Genomic DNA, 18410 nt, shown 5'->3' on the forward strand with positions numbered 1-18410 from the left:
CTGCTAGCAGCTGTCAGCTACAATTCCTTGTAACTATGCAACTATTCTGTACCCCAACCACCCCTTACTGAACAAGCATCCTTCCTTTTGGCCAGTTCCAAATATAATTCTTGATTTTTGCCTTTTCAAGCCTCCCCCATTTTGTAGTCTAGAGGACTACAAATTCAGATCCATACTGAACCTGCATCTCCCAGACTACAGTCCTAAATTTGGCTTGAGTAAAACTCTCTTCTATCCCTATACAGAATTTTACTGAGCATTCTCATCAGCATACCTTTTCAGCTGATGATGTTTAAAAATGGGACGCCTTAATAGAGTTAAGCTCAATCTTTCATTATTTGTAACCTAACCTCATTCCAACAAGGCTTTCAGGAATCCTTAGAGATGCACAGAATTCTTATAATTTTAGATTAAAGAGTTTCCAAGGACTCTAACCAGGGTAACACACACTGGTTAGCTCACAGAACTTACATGATGATATTCACAAGAGTGCTTCTGAAGTCCTCTCGTTCTTTTTGTGGAGATTTGCTCTTTCCTCTGGAAGCAGATGATCCAGCACAACCATCATCAATCTGGTCAAGTAACCTGCGCTTTTTCCCAAAGCGTTCCTTGTATTCAGCTTGAATTAAGAAAGGAAAAAGAAAGGTGCAGATTAGTGATCTTTCAGGTAAGTGAAAATATTTAACTGGTTAAAATAAAACACTGCAGCATCATTTAATGAAAAAACCACATTCTTTAAGTTCTTAAGTAACCACATTTCCTTTCTTGAAGTTAAACTAATCTCATTTGATGTCATCATAATGGAAACCTTTATTTCAAGAATACTCAATTAATTTTATATTTTGATAAATGCAAATAAATTTCAACTATTTTGCATAGAACCTTCTTAACATTAAAATTATTATAAACACAGAATATAAAATTATTTTAGCAAATTTAAAGAACTATGAGGAAAAGATGTTAACATTTACTGTAATCAATCTAATAAGTCAAAAGAAAAATATTAATGTGAATAATTTAGAAGTAATGTTTACAACCTATTACAATCCCCCTTAGAAAAAATATTAGTCTTTGACACAGAGGCAAATTCTGAAAACAGTTAATCAAAGTTTTATTATAAGCATTGCAATTCCTAAAATATCAGCTTTTACAGCATTTGCAACAGTCTGAAACAACTAAGACATGAAATTGAGTATTTTCTGAGGAAACACTTTTGGGGTAAATTTTTCCACTTGATATAAACATAATTATAACTTTCCAGTTTCATTGCTTTAACTACATGTTGTAATTTTCTTTTCCCTCCAGGAAATTTCCTTAAATCTAAGACAGAATATTAGAGTTCTTACCATACGACTGTTCATTTTTAACACTAAACTGCTCTGGAATATCTTCATCCTGCTTTATATTCAAATGGAACGATGGAGCCGCCTGCTGCCACTGGGGCTTTGTACTCACCTGAAATATGAAATTTCAGATAGCATCAACAAAACAAGATCAGAAAAAAGGCTTTTTTTTCATAAATTCATAAGAATATATAAACACAACATTTTCTCAAACGAATTAGGACATCTTGTATTTTTTGCAGCCAAAGTTGAAGAAACTCTATACAGTCAACAAAAACATGACTGGGAGCTGACTGTAGCTCAGATCATGAACTCCTTATTGCCAAATTCAGACTTAAATTGAAGACAGTAGGTAAAACCACTAGACCATTCAGGCATGGCCTAAGTCAAATCCCTTATGATTATACAGTGGAAGTGACAAATAGATTCAAGGGATTAGATATTTAGGAGTACCTGACGAACTATGGACAGAGGTTCATGACATTGTACAGGAGGCAGGGATCAAGACCACCCCCAAGAAAAAGAAATGCAAAAAAGTCAAATGTTTGTCTGAGGAAGGCTTACAAATAGCTGTGAAAAGAAGAGAAGTGAAGGCAAAGGAGAAAAGAAAAGATATAAGCATGTAAATGCAGAGTTCTAAAGAATAGCAAGGAGAGATAAGAAAGCCTTCAGTCATCAATGCAAAGAAATAGAGGGAAATAACAGAATGGGAAAGACTAGAGGTCTCTTCATGAAAATTAAGAGATACGAAGGGAACATTTCATGCAAAGATGGGCACAATAAAGGACGGAAATGGTATTGGCCTAACAGAAGCAGAAGATATTAAGAAGAGGTGGCAAGATTACACAAAAGAAGTATACCCAAAAAACCTTCATGACCCAGATAATCATGATGGTATGATCACTCACCTAGAGCCAGATATCCTGGAATGCAAAGTCTAGTGGACCTTAGGAAACATCACTACAAATAAAGCTGGTAGAGGTGATGGAATTCCAGTTGAGCTATTTCAAATCCTAAAAGATGATGCTGTGAAAGTGCTGCACTCAATATGCCAGCAAATTTGGAAAACTCAGCAGTGGCCACAGGACTGGAAAAGGTCAGTTTTCATTCCAATCCGAAAGAAAGGCAATACCAAAGAATATTCAAACTACCAAACAATTGCACTCATCTCACATACTAGTAAAGTAATATTCAAAGTTATCTAACCCAGGCTTCAATAGTACGTGAACCATGAACTTCCAGATGTTCAAGCTGGTTTTAGAAAAGGCAGAGGAACCAGAGATCAAATTGCCAAAATCCGTTGGATCATCGAAAAAGCAAGAGAGTTCCAGAAAAACATCCACTTCTGTTTTATTGACTATGCCAAAGCCTTTGACTGTGTGGATCACAAAAAACTTTGGAAAATTCCTAAAGAGATGGACATACCAGACCACCTGACCTGCCTCCTGAGAAATCTGTATGTAGGTCAGGAAGCAACAGTTAGAACTAGACATGGAACAACAGACTGATTCCAAATTGGGAAAGAAGTATGTCAAGGCTGTATACTGTCACCCTGTTTATTTAACTTCTATGCAGAGTACATCATGAGAAACGCTGGGCTGGATGAAGCACAAGCTGGAGTCAGGATTGCCTGGAGATATATCAATAACCTCAGATATGTAGATGACACCACCCTTATGCAGAAAGTAAAGAACTAAAGAGCCTCTTGATGAAAGTGAAAGAGGAGAGTGAAAAGTTGGCTTAAAACTCAACATTCAGAAAACTAAGATCATGGCATCTGTTCCCATCAGTTCATGGCAAATAGATGGGGGAAACAGTGTCAGACTTTATTTTGGGGGGCTCCAAAATCACTGCAGATGGTAACTGTAGTCATGAAATTAAAAGATGCTTCCTCCTGGGAAGAAAAGTTATGACCAACCTAGACAGCATATTAGAAAGGTGAGACATTACTTTGCCAATAAAGATCCATCTAGTCAAAGCTATGGTTTTTCCAGTAGTCATGTATGGATATGAGAGTTGGACTATAAAGAAAGCTGAGCACCGAAAAATGGATGCTTTTGAACTGTGGTGTTGGAGAAGACTCTTGAGAGTCCCTTAGACTGCAAGGAGATCCAACCAGTCCAACCTATAGGAAATCAGTCCTGAATATTCATTGGAAGGACTGATGCTGAAGCTGAAAACTCCAATACTTTGGCCACCAGATGTGAATAACTGACTCTTCTGAAAAGACCCTGAAGCTGGGAAAGATTGAAGGTGGGAGGAGAAGGGGATGACAGAGGATGAGATGGTTGACTGGCATCGCCGACTCAATGGACATGAGCTTGAGTAAACCCCAGGAGTTGGTGATAGACAGGGAGGCCTGGCATGTTGCAGTCCATGAGGTCGCAAAGAGTCAGACATGACTGAGTGACTGAACTGAACTGAAGGCATAAACACCCAACAGCAAATCATATTAAAGCCTGTGAATGGCATGGTGTGTGACATTTGGAATACATTAGCAAGTGCTCTGCTGTTGGTTTGATATGGGTGCCTGTTACCTAACTTGGGTGTTCATTCCACAGAGTTTACTCAGCCCCAGACATTGGCAAGTGATTTTTCAGCCTTCCATCTTGCCCGACCCAATGCTAATGAGTTCCTCTACACTCCAGCTCCAGAGGATCTTCCTATTCTCATGACTTTAGCAGCTAGATTACCCTGGCAACTCACACGTTCATTCTGTCATTTAAGGCAGGGGTCATAAATTCTTATACCTACACAATTCTGGCAAGTATCATAAAAGAGGGAGTAAAGCGAGTGATGATAGCTAACTGGCACGCAGCTTCAGTGCTAAGAAACGTTACAGGGCCTTGGGGACTGTGGCCTAGGAGAAAACCTCTGTCTTAAAAAATGCAACAGTTAATTAGCTCAAGCCAGCTACTACAATGCCAGAATACAGACCCACTATTGCTAGAACCTATGGCTCTTCAAGAAGCCCACATGGGCAGCCTTTAAAGTAAAATGTACTTATTTTTAAGCATTGAGAATTGAATCTGTGTCTTCCTTTCATATCCAGAACTTGATGGCCCATGTTTGCATTGGCTTTTAGTTTTACTCTTCCCAATCCTTTATCGCTACTTTTAAATAAACTGCTGCTGCTGCTAAGTCACTTCAGTCGTGTCCGACTCTGTGCAACCCCATAGACGGCAGCCCACCAGGTTCCCCCATCCCTGGGATTCTCCAAGCAAGAACACTGGAGTGGGTTGCCATTTCCTTCTCCAGTGCATGAAAGTGAAACGTGAAAGTGAAGTCGTTGTACACAAATCCTTTTTTCAAGCTCTTCTTTCACAGGAAAGTAAGCTAAGACAGTAAGTCAATGCTTTTCCATCCTTTCATCTGCCTTGCCAATCTTCTGCGGTGATATTGCTCCATAAAGGATTTCAGGTGAGTGAGATGTTCACAAAGGTTCAGAATCAGGTCCCCACCTCAAAGAGGATCAGAGCCCCCAGCACTGGGTTACCCTTGATTTCAACAAGGATCACCACCAGAAACAAAGGCCAGTAATGAAAATCACTCTATGTTTTAACTGCTGCTGGAAAATTTTATCCAAGAACAAATTTTAATATTCAAATAAAAGTTTCTTAGTCGCTTGTCAGTGGACTTTTCAAAATCTCTTAAAAATATGATCTCTCAATAAGTTTATATTAAAAAATTAAAAATTTAAAAAAATTTAAAAAACTTGATTAGGTAGAAATTGAAAAAAAAGATATGATCTCCCCTAAAACACACGAAACTCAAAGAATGCTGAAAAATGCAAGATGTGGCCAAACAAGAACATAAAACCAGGTATAAATTAGCCAACAAAAGCATTTCAGACTAGTATATGCCAGTGACAAGAAAGGATTAGTATTCAACTCAGCAACTGACTAGTAAGTCAAAAAATTTTAATTGAGTTTACATCTCTAAATCTGTATACTAACAAGATGCAACAAACTGAAGGTAATTCTGTTTTAAAATTTATCAAATTTTAAACATGTGTCTATTCCATTTCAAGTCCTTTATTTTAAGCTAGAAAATTTAAGATAGATTTTGCAGAACCACAGAAAAGATACGTCTCAATTCTATGGAACTTTGCAGCATAATCTGGCATTATTAAAAAAAAATTTCAGTTAAAATGTATATTTTGAAATGTTCATTTACTTTATCTAAGAATAGTAAGTCAAGTTTTATAAGTGAAAAATGCCCCCCATCTTAAATTATCAGGAATCTTTCTGTATAAAGCAACACAAATTCAATTTTATAGTTTGTTCTCAGCTTTTAAAATATCTTTCAAAAAATAATCCTTTGGATGAAATTTGAGAGTATTATACTAAGTGAAATAAGCCAGACATCAAAAGATAAATACTGTAGGATTCTACTTACATGAGGTACCTAGAATAAGAAAAAACATAGAGACGGAAAGAATGCTGGTTGCTGTGTACTGAGGAGAGGGCAAAACAGAGAGTTAGTGTCTAACGGGTATAGAGTTTCAGTTTGGCAATATAAAAAGGGTTCTGAAGATGGATGGTGGTGATGGCTGTACAACAATATGAATGTGCTTAATATTAATGAACTATAGATTTAAAACAGTTTAAATGATCAATTGTATGTTATGTATGTTTTATCACAATCAAAAAAAAAACCATCATTATTAGCACTGATCCTCCACTTAAGCTCAACTTCCAGGAGTTACAAGAGCACACTAAATGTCATTAAAGTCAATATAACTACTAAATGGAAAAAATTTATTACAGTCAAGTATATCTTTCCCAGTACTTGTCAACTGAAAATGTTTGTTAACTGCCTCTTCCACAGAACAATGACAATTTATAGTCATAATGATGAATTTTAAAAAGATGGTAAATTTCAGTGTTGAAAGATGCATCTCAAAAATCATTAATCCTTCTTACTTTCAAACTCAGAAACTGAGGCTCAGAGACGTAAGTGACTCCTTTAGATGGCAGAGCCATTAGTGACAAGACGTAACCCCCAGCTTCACTCCCTAATTCCAACAGTGAAATATTTTCTGCTAGACCGCCTTGGAAACACTTCTATCCAGATATTAAAATATTCAGTAGAGAATAGTAGGAAATCATAGTTTACATTTATTAAAAGTTTTTTTATGTGCACCTCATAATTTCTCAATCAGAAAATAATCAAATTGAGCACAAAATTCAAAATCATAAGTTTAATTACTTATTTACGAGTTTGAAAACTAATAAACATTTTTAAAAGGGCTAAAACCCAACGGGAGTGTACACGTAAATTACCGTAGCCAACTGTGGTAAAATTCTTCCTGGTGTCTTAGGTTTTTCTTTGCTGGCTGATTTATCCTACATGCAAAAAAAACAAAAAACAACAACAAAAAAAGGTTTACTCTGTTAGAGCTAAAACTTATTCTCACAATCAAATTTTAGAGTAAAGCACTTAGTATCCAAAACATTCATTCAAAGGCATACTCTATTTTTTTTTTTTAATTCTCAATGTTTGTCTTGGAATATGGCAAGGCAAGAAAGGAAAGTGGTATCCAACAATACCTATCAGAAAGTTTTAAAAATGTGCAAAGCCTCTTGTTCATTACATCATCTCCTTGGAATTTATCTGAATCTAGTTAGTGTCCAGGGCTTACTCTGCTCCATCTCCCTTCTCTATCACTAAAATACCATTTTTGTCCTCTGATAACCAGAATGCTCCACTTAACTAAGCTGACAGTGTATTCAGCTTAACATGTCCTCAAGTTACTGGAAGTAACATGTACTTTTTAGCACCAACTTTCAGGAAAAAGTTCTGATACTTTGAGTAGAGTATGATTCCACAGTAGGAATTTCACTTAGGTAAGAGAAGGCACTATTGAGAATCATACTTCCATCTATAAAGCAGATAATATAAGTTGTGCTAATTCATGTTGATGTACGGCAGAAACCAATACAATATTGTAAAGCAATTATCCTTCAATTAAAAATAAATAAATGTAAAAATACATATATAAGCTATGCTTTTTGCTAATGGTCATTTTATTGCCTCTCAGCTCCAAATCTACCCTTTTTGCTCTCCTTTGTGATTCTTGAACAGGACTCTAAACATCTGTCTTTTGCCAACCGGAACTAATGAAGGGTATCAAAACAACCCTGTGAGAGGAGGGGACTCTATTTCTGGTTCCAGGATTTTTCTCATTGTTTCCATGGTACAGCTGCCAGTTAGCATCCTTGCCCGTGGGCACCTTCCCAGCCTGTGGTGTGCGGCTGACCCAGTGGCAGACCCACTCCAGCAGGGTAGCAGGTTTTCATGGGCATCCCTAAGGGCAGCTTTCCAGAAAGTTTCCCTTACATTGCAGAGGGAGATTTCCTTTCAAATTCTTCCACATGCAAGCACATGGTTTGCTTACCTCCCAGTCTAAACCTACAAAATTTCAGCAAATGCCTTTGCCATCCGGGTGGGCCACAGCCGTTTCCTCTCCAAGAGATCTTAATGTAAGCTTTGGAGAAGGAATGCATCTTCCAAGTCTCTTCCCTGAGCCACTCTCCATGGTCCCAAAAGGAATGGCTTTATGTCTGCTATTTCTGCGTTTTCAGCGACACTATCCAAAGCAGCATCCATTAGCCACCTGGAGCCACTGACCACTTGAAACATGACTCATATGAAGGGAGATGTGTTTAACAGTAAAATACACAGATTTTGAAGACACAGTAAAGAGTACAAAAAAAATTAAATTATCTTGTCAATCTTTATAGTGATGAGAATATATTTTATATTGATCATACCATGTGCTATGTACTAAGAAGTTTACAAAAATTACCTCATTCAGTTCTCTTTACAGCTCTGTGAGGTAAGTAGTGCACCACTTTTGTGAGTAACGTATACATGATGACTTTTTAAAAAAATAATTATTTTTCTGCATCGGGTATTTGTTGTATCGTATAGGATCTTTCATCATGGTGTATGGATTCTCTAGTCATGGCACAGTGGCTTAGTTGCTCTGGGGAATGTGGGGTCTTAGTTCCTGACCAGGGATCAAGCCTACATCCCCTGCATTAAAAGGCAGATTTTTAATGACTGGACCACCAGGGAAGTTTCCATGAGGACTTTTTCAATGAGGTAGTCTCTGCCTTCAGAAAGTACACAGTTCAGCCAGTATTAAAAATTACACGCTTTCATGCAGGATACAAGATGGTGTGGAACACAGTATTCAAAGAAATTTCCAAAATGAGAAAAGATGGAAACTTAGCCTTAAGTCTCAACTGCATCTCCTAGAGTAGCAGCAACAAACCTACTAAAGACAGAGAGAGGAGCACAAATGATGACCTGGGAGGGGGATCGTGGAAAAAGCAAGAGAGTTCCAGAAAAACATCTATTTCTGCTTTATTGACTATGCCAAAGCCTTTGACTATGTGGCTCACAATAAACTGTGGAAAATTCTGAAAGAGATGGGAATACCAGACCACCTGACCTGCCTCTTGAGAAACCTATATGCAGGTCAGGAAGCAACAGTTAGAACTGGACATGGAACAACAGACTGGTTCCAAATAGGAAAAGGAGTGCATCAAGGCTGTATATTGTCACCCTGCTTATTTAACTTACATGCAGAGTACATCATGAGAAACCCTGGGCTGGAAGAAGCACAAGCTGGAATCAAGATTGCCAGGAGAAATATCAATAACCTCAGATATGCAGATGACACCACCCTTATGGCAGAAAGTGAAGAGGAACTAAAAAGCTGCTTGATGAAAGTGAAAGAGGAGAGTGAAAAAGTTGGCTTAAAGCTCAACAATCAGAAAACAAAGATCATGGCATCTGGTCCCATCACTTCATGGGAAATAGATGGAGAAACAGTGGAAACAGTGTCAGACTTTATTTTCTTGGGCTACAAGATCACTGCAGATGGTGACTGCAGCCATGAAATTAAAAGATGCTTACTCCTTGGCAGAAAAGTTATGACCAACCTAGATAGCATATTGAAAAGAAGAGACATTACTTTGCCAACAAAGGTCCATCTAGTCAAGGCTATGGTTTTTCCAGTGGTCATGTACAGATGTAAGAGTTGGACTGTGAAGAAATCTGAGTGCTGAAGAATTGATGCTTTTGAACTGTGGTGTTGGAGAAGACTCTTGAGAGTCCCTTGGACTGCAAGGAGATCCAACCTGTCCATTCTGAAGGAGATCAGCCCTGGGATTTCTTTGGAGGGAATGATGCTGAAGCTGAAACTCCAGTACTTTGGCCACCTCATGCGAAGAGTTGACTCATTGGAAAAGAGTCTGATGCTGGGAGGGATAGGGGTCAGGAGGAGAAGGGGACGACAGAGGATGAGATGGCTGGATGGCATCACTGACTCGATGGACGTGAGTCTGAGTGAACTCAGACATTAGCATGAGTTTCAATGCATTCACAAGGACACATGAGAAGAAGTAGATAAGAGAATTGCTGAGGCAGGAACTCCTTTTGAGGGGCAACAATGATTTATGGAGACAACAAATCTGGGTCAGTGGGAACTGAAAATGTCAAACCTCTGACCTAACGCTTTTGTAAAAGTATAAAAGATAATCTTAAGCTTGAAATAAACACTCAGTCCAAGAAAATGAGAGCCTGCATAGTTTCTCGCCGACACCACTCATCTCTTCAGGTTGATTCCCTGGCTGCTGGAGCTGGACTCTGGCAGTGAAGGAGAGCTAACTGACTCTCATCTGACTTCACATGATCAAGGGGTAATCTCTGTTAGGTTAAGTCTCTGAGATTTGAGGGTCTGTCTGTTATTTCAGCTAGTATTAAGTACCCTAACAGAGCCATCAATGTGTCCCTCAATATCCCTGTTAAAATCAACACTTTCTTCAAGACCAATACTAAATTTAGATTTTAAAAAAACCCTCCAATAGCAGATGAGCAATTTTTAAATATGTATAGCACTCTTTTGGTAATTCTCTTATTGTTTAATTTCTGTCTGAAATATAATTTGTGTATGTATTTATCCTGCTCTCCTACCCTGTTAATCTGCTTCATCTCAGCCTACTAACAATTCAGTCTTACAGAGTTAGTTAAACTGACCTTAAAATAATTGACTTTATCATAAGAAAAAATATAAATTGGTTAACCAAGCCTTTAAAAAGTAAAGAGAAAGGAATTAGGGCCAAGATGGCAAAGCAGGAAAACTCTGAGATCACCTCCGCCCATGGGCACACCAAAATCACAAATAATTACAGAACTCTCTATGAGAATGACCTGAAGACTTATAGAAACATATTCTGCAACTAAAGATAAAAAGAAGAAACCACAATAAGACAGAATAAGACATGTATGAGGGACAGAGATGTTACATAGTCAATTCAGTTCAGTTGTCGCTCAGTTGTGTCCGACTCTTTGCGACCCCATGAATCACAGCACGCCAGGCCTCCCTGTCCATCACCAACTCCCAGAGTTCACTCAAACTCATATCCATCGAGTCGGTGATGCCATCCAGCCATCTCATCCTCTGTCGTCCCCTTCTCCTCCTGCCCCCAATCCCTCCCAGCATCAGGGTCTTTTCCATTGAGTCAACTCTTCGCATGAGGTGGCCAAAGTATTGCAGTTTCAGCTTCAGCATCAGTCCTTCCAATGAACACCTAGGGCTGATCTCCTTTAGGATGGACTGGTTGGATCTCCTTGCAGTCCAAGAGACTCTCAAGAGTCTTCTCCAGCACCACAGTTCAAAAGCATCAATTCTTCAGCGCTCAGATTTCTTCACCGTCCAACTCTCACATCCATATATAACCACTGGAAAAACCATAGCCTTGCCTAGATGGATCTTTGTTGGCAAAGTAATGTCTCTGCTTTTCAATATTATATCTAGGTTGGTCATAACTTTTCTGCCAAGGAGTAAGCATCTTTTAATTTCATGGCTGCAGTCACCATCTGCAGTGATTTTGGAGCCCAGAAAAATAAAGTCTGACACTGTTTCCCCATCTCTTTGCCATGAAGTGATGGGACCAGATGCCATGATCTTAGTTTTCAGAAAGTTGAGCTTTAAGCCAACTTTTTCACTCTCCTCTTTCACTTTTATCAAGAGGATTTTTAGTTCCTCTCCACTTTCTGCCTTAAGGGTGGTGTCATCTGCATATCTGAGGTTATTGATATTTCTCCCGGCAATCTTGATTCCAGCTTGTGCTTCTTCCAGTCCAGCGTTTCTCATGATGTACTCTGCATAGAAGTTAAATAAGCAGGGTGACAATATACAGCCTTGATGTACTCCTTTTCCTATTTGGAACCAGTCTATTGTTCCATGTCCAGTTCTAACTGTTGCTTCCTGACCTGCATATAGGTTTCTCAAGAGGCAGGTCAGGTGGTCTGGTATTCCCATCTCTTTCAGAATTTTCCACAGTTTATTGTGATCCGCACAGTTAAAGGCTTTGGTATAGTCAGTAAAGCAGAAGTAGATGTTTTTCTGGAACTCTCTTGCTTTTTCCATGATCCAGCGGATGTTGGCAATTTGATCTCTGGTTCCTCTGCCTTTTCTAAAACCAGTTTGAACATCTGGAAGTTCACAGTTCACATATTGCTGAAGCCTGGCTTGGAAGATTTTGGGCATTACTTTACTAGTTTGTGAGATGAGTGCAATTGTGTCGTAGTTTGAAGTGATACACAAAAGGGAGAATAATCTCAATTGCAGAGATTCTCCTGAAGAAATCTCTTTGAGCTCTGTATGAGGCTCTCCAGCCAAGGAGTCCTCCAACCAGGGAGACAAGCCCCCAGAATATTTGGCTTTATAGGCCAGCATACTTGCTTTTGGGAGAGCCAGAAGGCTGTAGGAAACCAGACTTTACTTTTAAAGGATACATGCAAAATCTCACACACTCCAAGGCCCAGAGCAAAAGCTATAATTTGAAAGAAGCCTAAGTTAGACCCACTTGCTGATACCAGACAGCCTTCCAGAGCAGAAAGAGGCAACTGGGACTCAACTTAGAGACACAGACGCTGGTGACAGCCATTTTTGGGAGCTCATTCTACCATAAGGACATTGGTGCTAGTAAGTGCTGTTGTGGAACCCTCCCTCTAGCTTACCAGCACTGGTACACAGCCTCACCCACCAGCAGACTAGATGCCATCAACCCCTTTCAGTTCCCAGCCACCTAGAAATTTGGTCCTACCCATCAGAGGGGCCCAGGAACTGGACTACTTACCATCAGGCAGACACCAGCTCCCAGTTCCTGGACCTTGCAGACAGGCACACCAAGAACTGGCTTTATCCACCAGGGAGCCAGCATTAGCACTGGGACCTGGCCTCACCCACCAGTGGGGCCAACAGCAACTCTGGGACCCTCAAAGCCAGAGATTCTGAGATGTAACTCCAACCACCAGTGGACCAGCACTAGCAACATTACACTGCCTCACTCAACAGCAAGTGAACACCAGTCCCAGGAGCACCCTCAGTTCTCGTGCCTTAGCCCACAGATAATATCTGGCTGATATTAGCTCTGGGACACCAAAACTTGCAGCCAGCCCCACTCAAGACCCAACTCTACCCACCAGTGGGCTGGCACTAGCTCCAGGACTGCCTGGAGCTGTGCAACCAACCTTCTCATGACCCAGCCCTGTCCATCAGTTGCTGGCAGCCTCCATACTTGGAAGGGCCTGGCAACCAATCAGTCTGGAGTAGAGGTAGTCAGTAGTCATCCTGCCATGGCAGAAGGGCCCACACAGAAGGCACCCTAGAGCATTGAGCTCTGGTGACCAGAGATGAGTATGCTGCTGGGTCCCATAGGACATCTCCTACATAAGGCCACTTCTCCAAGATTGGGAAAAGTATCCAACTTACCAATTAAATAGAAATAAAAATATAGAATTAGGCAAAATTAGGAGACAGATGATATAGAGGAATAGATCAACACTAGATGATAGAGTAAGGGAAATCATTCAAGCTGAAAAGCAAAAAAGTTTTCAATAAGAAGTTTAAGAGTTTAATGTTGTTCTCCAGGACAACATTAAATTTACCAACACTCACATTATAGGGTTCCCAGAATAAAAGAGAAAGAAGAGAACACATTTGAAGACATAATAGCCAAAAACTTTCTTAATCTGGGAAAGGAAATAGACATCCAGGTTCAGGAAGCACAGAGAGTCTCAAACAAGATCAACCCAAAGAGAGGGCCTCCACATTACACACTGTAAATTAAAATGGAAAAAAATAAAGACAGAATATTACAAGCATCAAGGGAAAGGCAACGAGTTACAGACAAGAGAACTCTCATAAGGCTATCAACTGACTTTTCAGCAGAAACTCTGCAGGCCCGAAGAGGGATGGCATGATACAGTTAAATGGATGAAAGGGGGAAAAAGCCTACTACCAAGAATACTCTATGTGGCAGAGTCATCAATCAGATTTGAAGGAGAGATCAGTTTTACATACAAGCAAAAACTAGAGTTCAGCATCACAAAACTGACTTTATAAGAAATGTTAAAGGGAGCTCTCTAAGTGAAATATGAAGATTATGAAAGGAAAAAAATCTCATTGGTAATGGCAATATACAGTAAAGAAAGATCAACCACTTACAAAACTAAAAGGAAGACTAAAAGGTAAAATAGTGAAATTGAAAGTAATGATAATAGAATAATTGTAGGGGACTTTAAGACCTGACTTAATCAATGGACAGATCATCCAGACAGAAAAAGTAATAAGGAGACACTGGCCTTAGACAATACATTAGATCAGATGGGCTTAATAGATCATATATACAGAACACTTCAACCAAAAGCAGCAGAATACACATTCTTTCTAAGTGCATATGGAACATTTGCCAGGATATATCACATGCTAGGCCACAAAACAAGTTTCTATAACTTAAAGAAGAATGAAATTATATCAAGCATCTTTTCTGATCATAACTGTAGTGGTCTAGAAATCAACTATAAGGAAAAAAAACTAAAAGAAAACCCCACAAACCATGGAAGCTAAACAATATGCTACTAAACAACCAATGAGCCACTAAAGAATCAAAGAGGAAATAAAAAGCACCTGGAGACTAATGAAAATGAAAACACAATCCAAAATCTATGAAACACAGAAAAAGCAATTATAAGAGAGAGGTTTATAGCAATACAAGCCAACCTCAGGAAATAAGAAAACCTCAGTTGACAACCTAACCTTATACCTAAAGAATAGAAAAAGAATAAATCCAAAATTAGTAGAAGGGAAATAAAATCCCAATGATTAGAGCAGAAATATACAAAATAGTTCAGTTGCTCAGTCATGTCCGACTCTTTGTTACCCCATGGACTGCAACACGCCAGCCTTCCCTGTCCACCACCAACTCCCAAAGCCTACTCAAACTCATGTCCATTGCATCGGTGATGCCATCCAACCATTTCATCCTCTGTCCCCTTCTCCTCCTGCCTTCAGTCTCTCCCAACGTCAGGGTCCTTTCCAATGAGTCAGTTCTTTGCATCAGGTGGCAAAGGTACTGGAGTTTCAGCTTCAACATCAGTCCTTCCAATGAATACCCAGGACTGATCTCCTTTAGGATGGACTAGTTGCATCTCCTTGCAGTCCAAGGGACTTTCAAGAGTCTTCTACAACACCACAGTTCAAAAGCATCAATTCTTCGGCACTCAGCTTTCTTTTTATAGTCCAACTCTCACATCCATACATGACTACTGGAAAAACCATAGCTTTGACTAGACAGACCTTTACAAAACAGAGACTTAAAAAAAAATAGGAAGGATCAATGAAACTAAGAATTTTTATCTTTGAAAAGATAAAATTGATCAACCTTTAGCCAAATTCATTAAGAAATATATAAATAAAGGCCCAAATGAAATCAGAAATGAAAAATGTTATAACTTATATCACAGAAATACAAAGGATCACAAGAGATTACTATGAACTGTTACATGCCAATAAAATGGACAAATTCCTAGAAATGTACAATCTCCCAAGACTGAATCAGGAAGAAATAGAAAATTTAAACACACCAATTAGCAGTAATGAAACTGAATCAGTGATAAAACAAAAACTCTTTCAAACAAAATCTGGACCAGGCAGCTTCACAAGTCAATTCTACCAAACATTTAAAGAAGAATCAGTACCCATTTTCTCAAACTATTCCAAAAAATTGCAGAAGAAACACTTTCAAACTCATTCTAATGAGGTCAGTTTCACCCTGATAACCAATCCAGCCAAAGACACCACAAAAAAGAAAATTACAGTCAATATCACTGATGAACATAGATGTAAAAATCCTCATCAAAATTTTAGCAAGCCAAATTCAACAATACAGTAAAAGAGTCATATACCATTAACAAGTGGGACTTATCTCAGGGATGCAAGGATGGTTCAGTATTTGCAAAATCAATCAACATGATACACATTAGCAAACTGAATAAAAACCATATGATCATCTCAATAGGTGCAGAAAAAAGTCTTGGACAAAATTCAACATCCATTTATGATAAAAACTCTCAAAGTGGGTGCAGAATGAATATAAGTGAAAGTGTTAGTCACTCAGCGATGTCCGACTCTTTGCAACCCCGTGGACTGTAGCCCGTCAGGTTCCTCAGTCGGTGGAATTCTCCAGGCAAGAATACTGGAGTGGGTAGCCACTCCCTTCTCCAGGGGATCTTCCCAACCCAGGGATCAAACCAAGGTCTCCTGCATTGCAGGTGGATTCTTTACTATCTGGGCCACCAGAGAATATGCTTCAACATAGCAAAGGTCACGTATGACAAACACACAGCTAACATCATACTCAACAGTGAAAAGCTGAAAGAATTTCCTCTAAGATTAGGAAAAAGACAAGGTTCCCAATCTCTCCACTTTTATTCCACATAGTATTGGGAGTTCTAACCACAACAATCAGATAAGAAAAGAAATCCTAATTGGAAAAGGAAGAATGGAAACTCACTGTTTGCAGGCGAGATGATACTATGTATAGAAAATTGTAAAGATGCTACCAAAAAATTACTAAAACTCAGTGAATTTGGTAAAGTTGCAGAATACAAAATTAATACAGAAATCTGCTGTTTCTATACAGTAAAAAACTATCAGAAAGAGAATTTAAGTAAACAATCTTTTTACAATGCAATGAAAGAATAAAATATACAAGAATAAATATAAGCAGGCAGAAGACTTGTACTTGGAAACTGCAAGACACTGATAAGAAACTGAAGACAAGGAAATGGAAAGATACACCACGCTCATGAGTGTGACTGGACCAAACTAACTCCTTTTTGTCAACTCTAACTTAGGCCCACTGTCCAACCCCGTTCTCCTTTATACATGATTAAGCTTTAGCCTAATTCACAAGGAATATGCCCAAGCCAGATGAATTCCCATTCAACTTTTACCTTTGTCTCCGTGTGATACCTGAAAACTGGAGCTATGTTTTTGCTGACACAGATGGTTAACGGTCATAAGACATTCAAGTGGAGGAAAAATCCCCAGTTCCCATCTGTGTAGACATGCTTCTCTTGGTAGTCAGACTCTGTCTTTGGCTTTGGTCCTTTTAAACTCCCTTGCACCCTTTCAGTGGTTCTAAGTGCACCTGTGAATGCCTCTAGATCATTTGTTCAACATTTCCTGCCTGTGTGTAAGGCACCCACAATATACTTGCTACATGCACTTTATGAATTGCCTGCCTCATTTGTCAACCTCAAAGTTTCTTCTCAGTTTACAAGGTATTATTCAGTATCTCTGACTCCCAATATCATGGATTGGAAGAATTATTTTATGTGGAAATACAAAAGACCCTGAAGAGCCAAAACAATCCAGAGAAAGAACAAAGCTAGAGGTATCACACTCCTTTATCTCAAATTGCACTGTGTGTCTGTTTTTGACCATTGTAGTTTTACAGTGCATTCGATTGAAACAACATTCAATTAATCTACAGCAAAGGAGGCAAAAATATGCAATGGGGAAAGGCAGTCTCTTCAATAAATGATATTAGGAAACTGAACAGCTATACGCAAAAGAATCAAACAGGACTACTTTCTCACACAATATAAAAGAAAAACTCAAAATGTATTTAAAGACATAAATATAAGATCTGAAACCATACAACTTCTAGAAGAAACCATAGGTAGCATGCCTTTTGGCATCAGTCTTAGTTATATATATATATATATATATATATATATATATATATATATATATATTTATATTTTGGCTATGTCTCCTCAGGCAAGGGAAACAAAAGCAAAAATAAACAAGTGGAGCTACATCAAAAAAGATGCTTTTGCACAGCAAAGGAAACTATCAACAAATGGAAGGCCACCCACTTCCAAAATCAGAGAATTTGCTTGTAAATGATGTATCCAATAAGAAATGAATATCCAAAATATACAAGGAACTTATAAAACTCAATGCTAAAAAACAAATAACCCAACTTTTAAAATGGGCAGAAGACCTGAATAAACATTTGTCAAAAAAAGATATACAACAGCAAGATTCCCCTATGACCCACCTCCTAGAGTAATGGAAACAAAAACAAAAATAAACAACTGGGACCTAATTAAACTTAAAAGCTTTTGCATAGCAAAGAAAACTATAAACAAGGGGAAAGACAACCCTCAGAATGGGAAAAATAATAGAAAATGAAACAACTGTTAAAGGATTAATTTCAAAAACATACAAGCAACTCATAGAAATCAATACCTGAAAAACAAACAACCCAGTCAAAAAGTGGGCAGAAGACCTAAACAGGCATTTCTCCAAAGAAGACATACAGATGGCTAGTAAACAGATGAAAAGATGTTCAACATCACTCACTATTCAGTTCAGTTCAGTCACTCAGTTGTGTCCGACTCTTTGCGACCCCATGAACCACAGCATGCCAGGCTTCCCTGTCTATCACCAACTCCCGGAGTTCACTCAAACTCATGTCCATCGAGTCGGTGATGCCATCTAACCATCTCATCCTCTGTTGTCCCCTTCTTCTCCTTCCTTCAATCTTTCCCAACATCAGGGTCTTTTCCAATGAGTCAGCTATTCGCATCAGGTGGACAAAATACTGGCGTTTCAGCTTCAACATCAGTCCTTCCAATGAACACCCAGGACTGATTTCCTTTAGGATGGACTGGTTCCATCTCCTTGCAGTC

At 38.8% G+C, this 18410-nt stretch overlaps 1 protein-coding gene across 1 annotated transcript in view; it reads right to left on the reverse strand.

Annotated features, from left to right (window-relative positions):
* DNAH7 (dynein axonemal heavy chain 7) overlaps positions 1-18410 on the reverse strand; it is a 254731-nt gene that overhangs the window by 225092 nt on the left and 11229 nt on the right. The window contains exons 3-5 of the mRNA XM_052658581.1: positions 6629-6691; positions 1347-1455; positions 472-619 (exon numbers count right to left, since the gene is read on the reverse strand). Coding sequence (XP_052514541.1) covers positions 472-619; positions 1347-1455; positions 6629-6691 — 320 coding nt within the window. The remainder of the gene's footprint in view (positions 1-471; positions 620-1346; positions 1456-6628; positions 6692-18410) is intronic.

Source organism: Budorcas taxicolor, chromosome 2 (genome assembly GCF_023091745.1).
Source record: "Budorcas taxicolor isolate Tak-1 chromosome 2, Takin1.1, whole genome shotgun sequence".
Taxonomy (NCBI): Eukaryota; Metazoa; Chordata; class Mammalia; order Artiodactyla; family Bovidae; genus Budorcas; species Budorcas taxicolor.